This window comes from Rutilus rutilus (genome assembly GCF_951802725.1).
Source record: "Rutilus rutilus genome assembly, chromosome: 23".
Classification (NCBI taxonomy): domain Eukaryota; kingdom Metazoa; phylum Chordata; class Actinopteri; order Cypriniformes; family Leuciscidae; genus Rutilus; species Rutilus rutilus.
Genome location: NC_140233.1, coordinates 27,974,004 through 27,991,184, shown reverse-complemented (window position 1 = coordinate 27,991,184; position 17,181 = coordinate 27,974,004). Strand labels below are relative to the sequence as shown.

Below are 17,181 nucleotides of genomic sequence, written 5' to 3'. Positions count from 1 at the left end.
TACAATTTATAGTCCACGTTCAAAATGGAAATGGGTCTGTAATTAACACAATCATCTCTATCTTTCCCCTCTTTAGGAATCAGAGACACAATGGCCTCTTTCCAAGATGGTGGAATGCGGCCTTCCTTTATCGTCCAGTTAAAAGATCTTAATAAAATTGGGTTCAGATTGTCACGAAATTTTCTGTACCATTCCGCAGGAAACCCATCACCACCCGGAGTTTTATTAGTCTTCATTTTACCCAGCGCTTTATTTAATTCTTCTAGTGAAATCTCTTTGGTGATTGTTTTGTTCTGTATCATCCCAATGCTAGGTAAATCTAATGAATAGAGAAAATTCCTTATGTAACACTTGTTCACGGTCTCGTCTTGTGAATAAAGTTTTTGATAGTAATCTCTAAAAATCGTTTCAATCTCCTCAGGCTTAGTTTCAATTTTCTGTGATATTGGATTTTTAATTTTATGAATTGCAGTATTCATTTGTTGTTTCCGCAATCTACGAGCAAGTAACTTTGCTGACTTGGGACCAAGTTCATAATAACTTTGCTTGACGTATCTTGCCTTTTTTTCTACTTCTTGATTAGGTAATTCTTCTATTTGTGTTTTTACTTCCATTATCTGTTTTTGTGTATCTAATTCTCTATTATGTTTAAATTTATTTTCTAACTCTTTCAAAGTATTCATCAATTTTTCATATTTCTCTTTTCTAACTCTCTTGAGTTGTGCAGTTATAACTATTAGTTTTCCCCGCACCACAGCCTTCAACGCATCCCAAAGAATTAAAGGGTCAACTTCCCCATTATCATTTTCTCTAAGAAATGTATCAATTTCCTGCTTAATATCATTCACAATTTTTTCGTTGTTAAGAATACCCACATTGAGCCGCCAAACAGAGTTTTTGGGTGCAACGTCTATTTGGATAGTTAAGAAAATTGCATTATGATCAGAGATATCAGCGACTCCAATTTTACAATCCAACACTCTGTAGCATGTTTCCTTTTGCATTAGAAAATAATCAATCCGCGTATGTACAGAGTGCGGAATAGAGTAATGTGTATAGTCTCTTTGCGTGGGGTGTAATAGCCTCCATACATCTACAAGTCCAGTTTCTTTAAGTGTATTGTTTACAAATTTTCCAATTGCTTTTTTATTTCTGGTTTGACTAGTTGTGTCCAGATTATAATTCAGTATTACATTGAAATCCCCACCACAAATACAAATTCCCTCAGATTCTAGGGAGATCACATCAAATAAGTCTTTAAAAAAAGATCTATCACTATTTGGAGGTGCATATATACAAACTAAAGTCAATATGCTATTTCCAACTTTGCCCTTCACTATAACAAAGCGCCCCTCTTTGTCTTTTATTTCTTTATATACGTCTAATTTCAATGACTTCGAGATGAGGATGGCTACACCTCTTTTGTGGCTTTGAACATGAGAGCTGTAGTATATTTCCTCATATCCAAATTTTTTTAGTTTCTTGTGCTCTTGTGGTGACAAATGGGTCTCCTGCAGAAAGATAACGTGCTTATTTTCTTTCTTTATTTTTGTCATTACCTTTGCTCTTTTGATTGCATTTTCAAGACCGTTTACATTCAGTGACAATATTTCAAGTTTTTGTACCATCACATAATAATAAAATAAAATGTAGTTTTTCCTTCTCCCAAAGCCTCCAAAACAAAAAGCAACAAAAAAAAAAGAACTAAAAAACACACCGAAGTACATTTCAAATGAACACAATGACTTCCAAAATGAGGTACTGAAAGTACACTCAGGGTTATAATCCCAACATTAAGTGAGGGGGAAAAGCCTTGCACAAAGCGAGGGCCCCCTTCCAGAACTAGTGATAACGTCCAATGAGTTTCACTCATTCCAGCTCGAGCTTGTCATCCTCAAATAGGGTAACGTAAATATATTCCTAAAGCCTATAATAGAAACTTTATAAACTACAATTGTAGATCTAATCAGCAAATGCTTTATGTGTGGGATATTGGTCCCAAAATAAACAAGCGAGAAGTACCTGTAGCACATGTCGAAATTTAGTTAACTGCTAGGGCGAGGAACGTTGAAATTCCTGCAGTCGGCCGCGTACGCGTTTGATTGTTCCGTTGTCTCCGTGACGAGGAACGGGTTGCTATGGTGACGCGCTCTCCAGCTGATCCAGCAGGACAGCCGTGTCAAGACCTCCACGATCCTGGGGCTCTTCCACCTCGATTCCCTGATTTCTCATCTCACGTATAGCTTCCGCCGGGGTGTGATACAGCCGTGGGCCCGAGTCCCAATGGATTCGAAGGTTAGTGAAAGGTGATTGAAATCGGATGCCTTTGGCCTTTAGCGCGCTCTTTATATGTTTATAAGCTCGGCGCTGTTGCACCACAGCCATGGTATAATCATGGTCAAACGTTACGGGCTTATCTCGTATGAATATCTTCTTCTGCCACGCGTTTTTCAGTACAGCCTCCTTGATCTTAAATTCAAGAAAGTTCACGATGATGGATCGTGGAGGGGTATCCGCGGTGGGTTTGGGGCCGAGGGAGCGATGAGCTCGTTGTATTTGCGTGTCAGTACCCTCGTTGATCAACCTTTCACTTCGAAGTAAGTTTTCAACGAAGGTTATTGTAGAGTTGCCCTCTTCTCCTTCGCGGACCCCATAAATCCTCAGATTATTCCTTCTCCCTATTGATTCCAGGTCATTAATCTTGTCTATCATCTTCTTTTTTTCCTTTAGTGATTGTTTGAGTGCGTCATTAGCTGCCGTTGACCAAGTCTCAAGCCCTCCTATGCGATTTTGAGCTTCTTCGAGTTTTTAACTCTGTTCCTGCACCGCTAGCTTTGTCACTGTTAGTTGCTGGTTGATGTCATGTTTAAGAGTATTCATCTCTTGTTTGATGTCCGCTTTGAAAGCATGCAGATCCGATTTTAGCTCCGACCGTAGGTCACTTATCTGCTTGCTAATACTTAGCATCGTCTCGTGTAAGGTCTGCTTTGATGCCTCGCCGTCGCCATCTTCTATTTCTGCGTTCGCATGTGCTTCGTCTTCGTCATCTTTTTGCATTCTCCTAGGCCCTTTCTTGCTTCCCCCTGGCATATTTTCAGAAAAAATTTGTCTTTCAAATGTAATCAACTTGAATTTCAGGGGAAAGTACAACCCAACTTTGAGGAGCTCAAAGACTAATCCGCCATACTAATCAGCCGTCAACCGGAAGTCTCCCAGGCTATCATTTTTAATATTAATTTCAGTCTCGCGCGAGAACTCCGGTTTCATGCACACGTGATCTTGCGTTATTTCCTTATCACTTCTCGAGTGTGTTTGGTTGTGAAACGTAGTTTGCGGACCAGACAGAAGTTGTCGGCGATTCTTTCTTTTGTAAAGTCGTGCAGTGTGAAACACCCTGTCGCCGATCCATCGTGCAGTGTGAACACAGCAGCAACTGATTGATACCCCAGATAGTCATGCAGTGTGAAAAGAACAGTGACCCGACTACTTTGAAAATCGTGCAGTGTGAACTCGGCATTAGTGACACTTAATTTGCTGTGCTGTGAGTGGTTCTGGGCTGTAACTCTGAGCCAATCGCGAGGGCTAAACCCCTTTATAAATCGGGACTTTTCTTTTGACAAGTGATGTCACCGGGATGCGACTTGTTGTCTTGTTTACCTGCCCAGCGACCTGACGTCTGCTTGGTTATCTGTCTACCGTAGCGCTGCAGGTATAATTAGCTTCGGTTCTCTTTCCACTCGTTGACTGCATAACTTGGGCTTATAGGGAATGTTTCGTGCTGTAGAATCCCCGGTGCGGCAGCAGCCCTTTCACCAGCTGAGTGTGCGCCCTGCTATCAGCAATCAGAGCTTGGGGCCTGTGACGCAACGCTGTTAATCATAGGTATGTTGCTATACTGAGTAATAGTTGAATGGTTAATGTGGGATTTGTAAATGGACATCCTGTGCATTTTAGGGAGTGCCATTTAACCGGGGGTGCGGCCGCCAGTTGGCTACATCGGCGCTGAACATCTGCTGCTTTGCTTACACGTTTTTTCATGTTACGTTTTGCCTACGGGTTTCTTCGTCGTACCCGGCTGCTCTTTCCCACGGGACCGAGGATTATTGGACCCACGGCTAGCTCAGGTTAGCAGGCTGGCTCATTACACACTTGCCTGCTCGACTCGGTTGGATTTATTTTTTTATACCTTCCCTTGTCATGAATATGTGTTTGAGTGTAGAGAGTGTCTGATGGACTGGCACCACTTTATTGGTTTTGTGCTTTTCTGTTTTTTTTATATAGATTAAGTTGCTTGTTGTGTTTGTTTATTTCTTTAAACTTTTGTCTGTAGGCCTTTCCCCCTGCTGTTGATACCCAAGGGGATTGGCCTGCTTGTTGTGAGTGACGATTTTGTTTGATTCTTTTCCTTTTCTTGATTGGTCCACACTGACTGAAGACCTGGGAAGTTGTTGATCCTCGGCGTGGCATTTTTGTTTCTTTGTTTATTATTGTGTATGGGTTATTGTTTTCTTTGTTTGGTTGTCCATGTTTGCTTATTGTGTGATGGTTAGTAGGGTTTGGACGATAGCTAATAAAAATGACGATAATACGGCTTAATACGGTTGTTGTTATTTAAAAATTATTTTTAGGCAATTATTATTATCAAAGTACAATTCAGTGGCCCTTGCATAGTTTCACACTGTCATCGTCGCGTAACCTTCACCCACCAGACACCAGAGGAATATATTAAAAAAATACATAAATTGATCAGTGTTAATAATATACAAAATTATGTAATAATATAATTCTTTTGTTATTGTATAGTTATGTTATTTTTGTTGTTGTTTACACTTTATGCAACTAAAACAAAACGAAAATAATGCAGTTTTGCCGTTTTTTTTTAACATGGCTAAAATAACAGCTGTACAAGAATGATGTCTCTTTATAACAAGCAGGCTTGACATAATTTGTGAATGAAGGAAATTTAGTTTTAAAGTCGCTTGTAATACGTTTTCAAAGAGGAGTGATTCTCTTTTAAAAATCGTCATATTCCTTGCAAGCCTTGCAAGAATAAATGCACAATAATCAGTCGGCTATGAAAATGAAAAGCAGGTTTATTTCAAACTCCAACTTGTTTAACATATTTAACATAAAAGAGTGTTTATCTTTTCGCTAATAGCCAAACACGTTTCAATAAACAAAAAGCAAAAAAATAAAAAATAAAACCTTAAATAACCAAGAACTAAAATAATGCAATCTTAGTTACATTGCTTACAGATTTAAAACAATATGACTGTTTACGATGCAAGAGTAATGCTTCCGTCTACAGATTTTTTGCCAAAAAAACAAGCTGGTTAACTTTTTCTGGTTTGAGTAGGCTGCGAAGGGGAGTAATTATGTTGCCGGCTGCGCTAAACACGCGCTCTGAAGGGGTGGTAGTTGCGGTAACACACAGGTATTTTTTTGCCAGGTTTGCCATTAAAGGAAAACGGCATCTATTTTCTTTCCACCAGTCCAGTCCACCAGTCCAGTGGCTTCCTGTTGTAAGACGTGATTTCAGATTTTGCTCGCTGGTCTACAGGTGTGGATGTGGACATAGACGGCTTTTCTCTGCCAAGAAGACGACCCAGTGTTTTGATCCTCTTAGCCGGCTGTTTCTCGCCTGATGACGTACCTGCCGCATCTTTTTCTTCTTCCTCCTCCACTCTGATGGGTACAGGTGGCATATTTTTTTCATTCCAGTATGCCACCATCTCAACCTCAAGCTGTGATTTGATCACATCAAGTTGTGCGGCATCGATGTGTTCGCCCTTATAGCGTGGGTCAAGGAGGGTAGCTTTGCGCATTAGTTGGAGGGTACTGTCGTCATATTTCGAGTCGAGTTTCTCCAAAATCCTTCGTTTAATTCCTGCTGTCATCTCCACATCAGTCTCCTCCTCCTTCAGGATATCCTTTGTTAGCTGCAGCATGGGCAGCAGAGATGAGACTGTCACGTAATTTTCAGCTGATAATATATCAGTAAATTCTGCAACAGGCTTCAACCCATCCCTGACAGCCTCTAGTACAGCAGTGTCCTGCCAGGTCACGTTTGGGAGTGTTCGACGGCTCTTGTCATCAGCAAAAACCCTTTTGATGGCAGGAAGCTGTTCCAGAATTTTTACTACCATGGCATATGTTGATCCCCAACGAGTTGTACAATCCTACAATAACAACATATTAAATGACAATTATGCATTGATCGTTAATGTTATGATAATTTATTATAATTAAATAATATTATATTTGATTTACAAGTATTATTTCTAGTCTGACAAAAATGTCATTTGTCTTATTTTTCACTAAGATGGTTGTGCCACAAGATAAATATTAAGCAAATAAAATATAATAATTTATGTACCGTTATCAGCATATGTTGAGGTAAATTTAGCTGTTCCTGCGCCTTGCGGAGCTCTCGTCGCCTCTTCCAGCTGTGAGAAAATGCAGCGTTAATATTGCGACAGATTCCAAGAGCTAGATCAGTTTTTGTTTTCTCCTTTTGTAGTGAATAATTCACTGCCACATTCAAGTTATGGCCAAAACAGTTCAGCCATGGCCATCCGAGCCCTCGTATGGCCGCAACAATATTGGCCCCGTTGTCAGCTGTAATGCATGAAATTTTACTCTGTTCTATGTCCCAGTCTTGCATGGCATCTGACAGCGCCTCTGCCAGTACCTCTGCAGTGTGATTCTCCGGAATAAATGTTGTTTCCAGGCATTTTGCTTTTAGCTTCCAATCCTCCGAAATATAATGTACTGTCACAGACATATAGGGGGTCATGTTTATGCTGGCAGCTCGTACTGTTTATCAAAGGTTTGGAGCAGGTCTTTAAAGCTTGCTTTCTCGACTGTATGATAGGAGACCATTTCCTTCGCAATGTACTTCGATATAGCTGCAGTGCACTGAGCCCACCTTTCACTGTTTCTTTTGTACTTTGTGCTTTTTGCAAAAGCTCCGATGATTGATGGCTGACTTCGATCTTTGCTAATCTCGCCTTCTCTTGGCACTAGTTTAGCAGCCTCAGCAGGGTGGTGGCCACGCAAATGTACATACATGTTTGTGGTTTGTGATTCTTTTACCGGCACAACCTTCGAGCAAAGTTTGCAAACTGCCTGTGTGACATCAGCGGGCTCACCTTTTTCATCTGGTGTAAACCCGAAATATTGCCAAATAGGTGATGTCGCATTTTTCTTTCCCACCAACTCCATCCTCCTTGTCAGAATGATAGACGGTCCTCATTTCCCATGTGCCATTCCGCGTGACGCGTGATAATTAATAATTACGTTAATATTTAAATAAAAGTGTAAATTAAAAAAAAGTAGACTAATAAGTAAATAAATGATCTTATAAATAAGCAAACAAATACATAGATAATAAAAAAATTGCCCCTCCCCCTGATACTATTGTGTATCGGCGATCTTACAGGCTGACAATAGGACGATATGACAATGGGCATTATCGCGCAACCCTAATGGTTAGTATTTATTCATATTGTTTGTTCTAGTATTATATCGGGGTGGTTTACTAGCCCCCTGATTATTGTAACTTGTGTGTGTGCAACTTTGTGCTTCATTTCTACCTGTCTCCCTTCTGTATAGGTGCTGAGAGCTGCCAGTGAGCAGTGCACTTGCGGTGGCGGGTCCTTTAATGTGTGCAATGGCTGTGTGTTCACCAAGCGTGGTCATTTCTTTTGAGGTGTGTGTGTGTATGTGTGTGTGTGTGTGTGTGTGTGTGTGTGTGTGTGTGTGTGTGTGTGTGTGTGTGTGTGTGTGTGTGTGTGTGTGTGTGAACTCTGCATGTGTGCTTCCCGTGGATGCTTGAGCTACTAGTCTCCCACTGGTGAGTTTCAGCACGATTCTCCTTTCCTGTGTGTATGTGGTGAATAGTGTAGTGATGGTGTGTGCCTTGTTGTTAGGTTTGGTGTGCAGTGCATTTTATTTGTTGTAAGAAAATTCCCTTATATGTTTGCTGTGAACTCCAAACACTTTTTTTAGAGCGAATTACTGTGTGTGTGTTAAAATTCCATTTTTGTACTGGACCACTGTCTCTCGCTAATCCATTAACGAACTCGAGTGAACTTGAGTGAATTTTCTTGGCCTAAGCCCTGTTAGTTGTATCCCACCTGCCACATATGCATTAAACACACCTAAACATTTTTGGCTTTAGAACATTTGAATACTAAATTTACCCATGTGCTATCATCACTTTAATCCAGCGCATGCGTCACTGTAAACATTGAGCGCTGCACAGTTTTAATGCAGACCGGCGGGAAGTTCTCGACTGTAGCAGTGTCCACTTTCCTGCTGAGTTTCGCTCCAACCCTGATAAAACACACCTGAACAAGCTCACTTAAAGGGATAGTTCACTTTGAAATTAAATTTTGGTATGTTTTAGCTTACCTGAAGGGCATCCAAGATGTAGGTGTCTTTTTTTCCCGCAGTAGTTTCAATTTTGATATTTTTAGGTCAAACCATTCTTGTATTACAGTCATATCATGCAGGTCTATGGTCACCACCTCAAAGAGCAAGCACAGAGTCCAAATTAAAGAATTCCCCATCGTAAGTACACATTGATGGCCTAAGACACGAAACGAGCGGTTTGTGTGAGAAAACGAACAGTATTTATATCGTTTTTACCTCTTATAACACAACCACGTCCAAGTGATCTGAGGGCGCGGGCGCTTCCTGCTGTGTGATGTGTGCGCAGACTGGTGCATAGATGTATATACACTAGATGTCGCCTTGGCTACGGCAGTTCATTGGAACGAATGGCTTTAATGCGACATCTAGTGATTCACATCATGAGTAAGTTGTTGTGAAATGTATTTATAACTGATCTACTGCAGCTGAATGATTTAAATAGAGAGAGTCACTTTGCATTGTCAGCACATGCTTCAGTGCTTATAAGAGTGTGTATAGTGCTGTGAGTTTAACACTTCATGACTGACATTGTTTATCATATTAACAGACTAAAATGACATTCATCATCTTCTTCTTGATCTTAGGAATGTATTTTCAGGGTAAGACCTTAAAATCGAAAAATTAATTAGTTTACTTGTAATATTCAATGTTAGTTTCAATGTTTTTTTCACTGTTCATCAGATTCTACAGGACAGGCGACAGTAACTCAGACTCCCGCAGTGAAACATGTTCAGAACGGACACACAGTCACTCTGACCTGTAAAACCAGCAGCTCCATTGGACGTCGGTCAGACGGTGACTGCAAGTCGTGTGTGTCCTGGATCCTTCAGAAACCTGGAGAAGCTCCTAAACTTATAGTGCACAGCATCAGAACCCTTGCAGCTGAAACTCCATCTAGATTCAGTGGAAATGGAGCCGATTATGGAACTGATTTTACTCTGACCATCAGTGGAGTCCAGACTGAAGATACAGGAGATTATTACTGTCAGAGTTATCACTGGATCAACAGTAAAGGAGTGTTCACACAGTGATAAAGAGTCGTACAAAAACCTCTGTCAGAGAAACTGCAGCTGCTCATACAACACAATCACACACACACTGATCACAGCACACACACTAATAACACTATATCATTACAATCAACATCACTCTTGTGTTAATGAAGAGAATGAGTCAGTGTTTCAATATGATCATCATGTTTTAGGTGTAATATATGATCCTGTCAATCAAACTGAACAGACTGCATTCAGTCACTTCTGCTGTCTGGACGTGATGCTTTCCATTTGAGACACAGAAACTTTTACAATTACTGTTACAACGGCTGATTTTTCATAACATTTTTAAATACAGTATATTTACACCATCGCCTATAAATGTAATGATTATGTAACAATTAGTGCCAGAACGGCTGATTCTTGATCTTGATCTTTTTTATTATATTTTTATATAATAAAGTTTTTAATCTCCTATAAATGATCAGTTTGTCTGCGCTGCTTCACTAAAGCAGAAGTGAAAGTGTTCCAGTCCAGATCATGTAACCAATCAAAGAGTGAGACTGAAACCCCATTTGCATTGTCAGGGTGGAGTGATTGTGATCCTCTCAGAATAGAGCAGCTCTGTCTCCAGAGACCATGTTCAAACCCCAAGAGCTTTATTTGACATTTACTGCTACATCAACCTTCTGAAAAGCACCTGCATCTTCATCTGTTAGTTGAATGATGTTGTCAGACACAAAGTGAACTTGTTGAGAAGCTTTATTGAATGTTGCAGCAAACACAGCAGATTGAAAGATCACACACACACACACACACACACACACACACACACACACACACACACACACACACACACACTCAGTTTCAGTATTGAGTTGTAAATCACTACAGCTGCAGCACTAGACTCATGTGAATCCTGCCTGACACAGGACACTCAGATACGGCTCATCTTCAGGAGAGAAACATCAGCACTCAGAGCTCTTGTGGAACGAGACCTCATGAGGAGCTCCATCATGTGTTACTCTGCAGACGTACAGCTCTCCCTCTTCCCAGCGTGCTTTGCTGAGGGTCAGGACGCTACTGCGGCTGTAGCGGCCGTCCTGCTGGCTCTCTGCGCTGGTCAGAACCCCCTCGGTGACCTCTGACCCGTCCAGTGTCCAGCTCACCAGCGCCCCCTGTGGAGAGTAAGAGCTGAGCAGGCAGAGCAGTGCGGCTGAGTCTCCAGAGATCTGCAGAGAAGAGGGCGGCAGCAGAGACACTGAGGGCTTCACTGTGGGACCAGCTGCAGGAGACAAACACAACACAATCACACACACACACACACACACACACACACACACACACACACACACACACACACACACACACACACACACACACACTGCATTATAAATCATTATAAAACAATATCAGTAACACTTTATTTAAAGCTTTCATACATATTGCATTATAAAAGTATTTTTAATGTATTAATTATGCACTGCTATATACATTAAAATGCATGTATGATCTAATCAATAAGTGTAACAGCAGTTATAAAACATTATCTATTCATTGATCCACCTTTATGAAGAACAACACTTTTGAGATGAAACAATGAAATAGCAAATATTATAATGCATTTTAGATTTGGTTACAGTTATTTATGATAAGATATAAGGCATTGTAACATACATTATGAAACACTTTATAATGCATTAAAAGCTTTAAGTAAAGTTTCAACACAATATATCATAATAATTATCATTAATAAATGTGGTTCTTGTTTCAACTTGTTTTAAATTGTATGTTTAGGAATATTATAAGAATTAAATAGACAGACTTACTGAACACTAATTATAACTGCAGTTATAACACATTATAATATTATCTATTCATTGTTACACCTTCAAAAAATTATAATACACCAAAACTCATGACAAACAACCAATTTTAGACGTAACAAGGAATTTGTAAATATTATTAAACATTTTAACTTTGGTTACAGTTATAAGTAAAGTTTCGCCACAATATCTAATAATCATTATTATTAATAAATGTTGTTCTTGTTTCCACTGTAAAACACTTTCTGAAATCTAAATTGTATTTTTTATTAGGTGATTAAATAGACAGACTTACCGATCACCAGTTTAGTTCCTCCACCGAATGTGTACCACAGTGATACAATCTAATGAAACGCTCGTACAAAAACCTCTATTCCACTCGAGTGAACACACACTCCAGCAGAGAGAGAGAAACAACACTTCAACACACTGATATTAGAAGATCCTCAGCTCTTCTCAACACTCACTCATTCAGATTTGACTAAATGCTTTCTGATATAACACTGTTTAAAGAAATATATTTGATGAGCTGTGACCTCTGAGGTGACCTTTGACCTCTTTGATCATGGATGATGTTGTGGAGTTTCTCATAATGATGCTTCTGTTCTTCATATGCAGATCAATCATCATGATTCACAGAAAAACCTGCAGCTTCAAATAAATGAATCAATAATTCTGAACATTTCAGATGCACATTGTTTAATATATAATGCCCTGATTATGAGTCCTGATGAAGTTCATGCATGTGGAAAATGTGGGAAAAAATAGACATCATGATAATATTTCCCAGAGAGCAACATGTCAACACTGATTCCAAAGACCATAATGGACTTTTTTTTATTATGACTCTAAATATAGTAAAACTGATTTATTTAGTTCTTGATTTCTCATTGTTAACATGCTTGTAAAGGTGTAGCACAGAACTGAACTCAGAGAAACTGCTGCGTATGACATATGTTTAAAATGATCTACATTCATGATTCTCCAGACAAAACCTAGTGTCTTATCAGCCTGACAAACATAAACAAAAATATTTCACAATTAATAAATATGTACAATTAATCACTAAATGGTTCAATAACATTATTCTGACAGTAAAATCTTCTATGTAGAGTTTATGAGTTTGTTATCAGCACAAGCTGTTGTAAATCCTGCCCACTTCTTTGCATTGTCAGCACATGCTTCAGTGCTCTGAGAGTGTTTATAGTGCTGTGAGTTTAACACTTCATGACTGAGAGCAGAACACACTCTTCATCATCACACAAGACTAAACTACAGCAATGAACACAATCAACATCTTCATCTGGACCATTGCACTGTTTATTCAAGGTTTGTGTAATACAGTTTTTACAGTGATTATTAGTTCTCCTAAAATGTGAAGTATATATATTTATCATACACTGTATATCATCATATATAATTTAAATTTTTGTTTATGTTTTCTTCCAGAGTGTAGAGGACAGATCACTGTAACTCAGAGTCCATCAATACCAGCAGTTCAACCAGGAGAAGAAGTCAGAATAAACTGTAAAACCAGCAGTAATGTGTATGGTGGCAGTTACTTACACTGGTACTCACAGAAACCTGGAGAAGCTCCTAAACTCCTCATATATCTGACATCAACCCGTAATACTGGAACTCCATCTAGATTCAGTGGCAGTGGATCTGGCAGTGATTTTACTCTGACCATCAGTGGAGTCCAGACTGAAGATACAGGAGATTATTACTGTCAGAGTTATCACAGTTATAATGTGTTCACACAGTGATAAAGAGTCGTACAAAAACCTCTGTCAGTCAGACGTCACAGTGACTGCACTGATACAGCTGAGAGAAACTGCAGCTGCTGATGGAGGATCACAAACTACACAATAGCAATGTTTAGTTCAAAGTTTCTAAAGACTTAAAAAAAATACATGCATCAGTGGTAATATATTTTGATATGAAATAAGAGTTAGAGCTGATATTGATTATGGCACTGGGATGTTTTATTGTCAGTGTTTAGCGCGCTAAGAGAGCTCGAAAGATATATCTTACCAAAGGTGTTTATGTTCCTAAGTGTGTTCCCCGAACCATACCTTAGGAAGCTGCTTAAGATATCCCTTCTAATGTGCGACATTACCCGGCGCTGACCCAAACATGTCTAGTATATGGAAGCCCTTTCCCTCCACATGAGAAAAAAAGTAATTATTGCAAGATAAATTTGTAAAATCTCATACAAAAAAAAAAAAAAAAAAAAAAAAAATCAATTATGACATTAATGTTAAGGATTTTAACAGTGTTGGGCAAGCTGGAAATATAGAGAGCTAAGCTAGCAGTTACTGTACATTAAATGAAGCTTCACTACACTGAAGCTTCACCCTGGGAAATGTAGCAAGCTAAGATACAGCAATATGGCAAAAGTAGTTTACATATCGATACCTTTACAAAAATATTGATATTGAAATTATATTAATAATTTCTGCATCACTAAGTGTTTTTGGTACTTATTTTGTGCTAAATAGAAAACACCCCTCCCTGACATCTTTAGCTGGCCCGTGAGAGAAGCGAGCGACGTGCCCTGCCCACACATACACGTCATGTAGACGGCACGTATCTCACACTAGTTGCACACTTCCGCATAAACAGAGTGGTACTATGGCAGTAAGAAAGCGAAGTTTTATGTGGTGCTACTTTTCAATGGCAGACAAAAATATTGCAAGATGCAATATTTGTGTCAAGAAAGTTTCACACAGCAGCAACACAAGCAACCTCTTTAAACATTCAAAAACAACACACGCTGAAACGTATAAAGAGACTGAACAAAAACAAGCTGCCAACAGTGTCTCCCGCTCCACCCTCTGTCCGACAGAAGACGCTGCAGGAGAGTTTTCAGGGAGACCCTATTCAGGCACTACAGAGTTATTATCTCCTTCTCTCTCTTTCGTTAGGCTACATTAGGGTAAAAACCTAATATATACATTAGCCTTTGGGCAACCCACATGTTATATTATATATAAACATATACTAATGGGGTCTGCAATATATTTTTTTTAATAATAGTTATGTTCACAATTGTTGCATATATTTGATCAAAAATATAGTAAACACAGTAATACATATATTATTACAATTTAAAATTACAGTTTCTTTATTTATTTTAAATATATTTTAAAATGTAATTTATTCCTGTGATGCAAATCTGAATTCTCAGCAGCCAATACTCCAGTCTTCAGTAACATGATCATTCAGAAATCATACATATATTCAGCTTCCCTTTAGTCATTGCAAACCTTTATCCTTTTCAGATGATTCCCAAAGAGTCCAAGACATCACAAGGAGCCTAACCAAGATGATTGTTACTGACTTGCAACCAGTTTCAGTGGTTGAGGATGCAGGTTTCTGTAATTTCATGAAAGTGGTTGATCCCCGATACAATATTCCGGGTCGGAAATCCTTTATGTCAAGTGAAATTACAAAGCTATATGAGCAAGTCAAAACATGACTGAAACACTCATTAGACTCTGTAAGCAGTGTGGTTTTAACAAGTGACGTGGACATCAAGAACAAATGAAGCATATTTGACTGTATCAGGACATTTTTATTGACCAGAATTGGGAGATGCAGGCTTGCACTCTTGAGACAGTCCATGTAGCTGTACAGCACACAGGACAACATATATCTGAGCTCCTCACAAAAATATCTGATGACTGGGGCATTACCAGTAAGGTCTGCTGTTATTACTGACAACGGAGCTAATATGGTCTCAGCTGTGCGGAAAACCCACTGGAAACACATTCCCTGTTTTTCACACACCCTTAACTTAGTCGTGAAAGACTCCATTAAGGCCGATATGAGTTTGGAGTCCATTCTAGAGAAGTGTGGTGCTATTGTTCGGTTCCTCCACCATAGCACCAAAGCATCTGACAAGCTAAAAGAAGTGCAAGTACAATTGCAACTGCCAGAGCACAGACTAACCCAAGCAGTAGAGACCCGGTGGAGTTCAGTGTTTTACATGCTGGAGAGACTGTCAAAGCAAAGACAAGCGGTTATAGCAGAACTTTGTCTTCTTGGGAGAAACACCTTGTGCTTGAATGATGAGGAATAGTCCCATCTCAGCCAAGCCATTGAAGCTCTCAGGCCCTTTGAGGAGGCCACTAAGGACGTTTCAGCAGAGCAGTATGTAACCATTTCAAAAGTCATACATCTGGTCTTGCTTCTCCAAAATGCAACCATGTCTGCTGGGCAGAATGGTAATACTCTAGCTTTACAGCTTGCAACACAATGCAAACGACGCTTTGAAAACATTGAGCACAACTATACTCTTGCAGCCAGCACCTTTTTGGACATTAGGTTCAGAAACATTCCATTTTGTGAGACTGGAAATGTGGAAACCATCAAATCGCGGCTCATCAGTGAGATGCAAGCTCTGGGCAGACGGGCTACGAGCAGTGAACCCTCAGTATCAAGCACCTCTACAGGAACAGCCTCGACAGTGTCACAAGAGTCATCTGCTGCAGACACTGAAAGGGATGCTGACTGTTCAACATCCAAGGGAGGATTATGGCAGGAGTTTGACACACGTATATTGGCTTTTCAGGGGAATCGCACAGCAAATACAGATGCATACATTCAGATGCGCAGATATATGGAAGAAAAGGTGATCCCAAGAAGTGAGGACCCTTTGCTATGGTGGAAAAAATATGAGAGCACATTTCCACTGCTCAGAAACCTCGCAAAAAATACCTTGGAATTGTCGCAACCTCTGTTCCAGCAGAGAGGTCGTTTTCTAAGGCAGGAGAGACAATTAGTCAGAGGCCAAATCAGCTTAAACCCAAAAATGTTAACATGTTGCTTTTCCTTAACACCAATCTGAAGCTTAAAGATTAGAAAAACTGTATCAGCAATTAAAAATAAAAAGACATTGAAATTTAAATGTCTATCTGAATATTGTTAAATAGGAAAAATATGTATGAAGTTGAAAATGAATGCAAATATGCATAATTTATGTTGTTAGTATTTTATTTTATTAATATTTATGTTATAATGTATATTTTATTTAATCAATATTATTTTGTAAAAAACTGTAGAATTATTTTAAACATGTTTATTTATTTGTTGTAAAATTTGCTTTTGTAATAAATTTATTAATGGCCAGTGTGTGTCATGTGGATGTAATTTGTATGTAAGTGTAATGATCAAATTTTACACAAAATTGACATTATAAAAAAAAAACAAATCACATGTACAATTAAAAAAATAAGTATCGTTAAAATTGTACCAAAAATATCGCCTGTCCCTACATTAAACACAGCGAGAATAAATAGGGAGAGCAAACAAAGCAGGTAACGAGGGAGGACAGGTGGGGAAAATGAATCAATAATCAGGTAACAAGGTGGGCGGGGTTAGACAATGGAGAGCACATGGCACAAGGAAACACATGACAACCCATGTGCTCTCACAAAACACAAGCACATGACCAGTAAAACTAATCACAAGCCATGTGCTTACAGAAGAGACATGAACACGCAGCCAATGAGAGCACTCATAAGCCACGTGTTCACACAGAACATGACAACATGAAAGCACACAGCTAGTGTAAAACACAAGCTGTGTGCTACACAACCAGTGTTGGGAAGGATACTTTCAAAATGTATTCCGTTACAGAATACAAAAATGCCCAAAAAATGCCCAAAAATGTAATTTGTAACGTATTCCGTTACGTTACTCAATCTGAGTAATGTATTCTGAATACTTGGATTACTTCCACATTGAATTGCATTTTATAAGTGTAGGAATGCGGCCATCAAATCCTGCTTACTAAACAGGCCTCTATTCTGGTTTGTTTTTCTGTTCCAACTGGCTGAATGTGTTAGGCCCAAGTCTCCCTGAAAGTGCAATATTTTTTTAAATTTGCTGTAGAAGGACAAAGACTATAAGGGTATGTTTAT

General features: G+C 39.1%; 2 protein-coding genes across 2 annotated transcripts in view; one reads left to right on the top strand and one right to left on the bottom strand.

The window, feature by feature from the left end:
* Window positions 1-17,181, top strand: part of LOC311283110 (uncharacterized protein) — a 790,474-nt gene that overhangs the window by 271,896 nt on the left and 501,397 nt on the right. The window lies entirely within an intron of this gene.
* LOC311282865 (E3 SUMO-protein ligase ZBED1-like) lies at window positions 5,077-9,332 on the bottom strand. The gene is made up of 3 exons (XM_084396929.1): window positions 8,205-9,332; window positions 6,377-6,446; window positions 5,077-6,179 (listed from the first exon to the last, which is right to left on the bottom strand). Exons 1-3 carry the CDS (start codon window positions 8,234-8,236, stop codon window positions 5,475-5,477), a joined length of 807 nt encoding a protein of 268 aa, XP_084253055.1. The 5' UTR covers window positions 8,237-9,332; the 3' UTR covers window positions 5,077-5,474.

Excerpts from the sequence above, each read along its gene's own strand:
- LOC311282865 (XM_084396929.1), bottom strand. The coding sequence starts at position 8,236 with ATGCGCTGGATTAAAGTGATGATAGCACATGG. Across the intron at positions 6,447-8,204 it reads AAAGTGATGATAGCACATGG|CTGGAAGAGGCGACGAGAGC; the intron begins GTAAATTTAGTA and ends ATTTTCTCACAG. Across the intron at positions 6,180-6,376 it reads CTCAACATATGCTGATAACG|GATTGTACAACTCGTTGGGG; the intron begins GTACATAAATTA and ends TTGTTATTGTAG.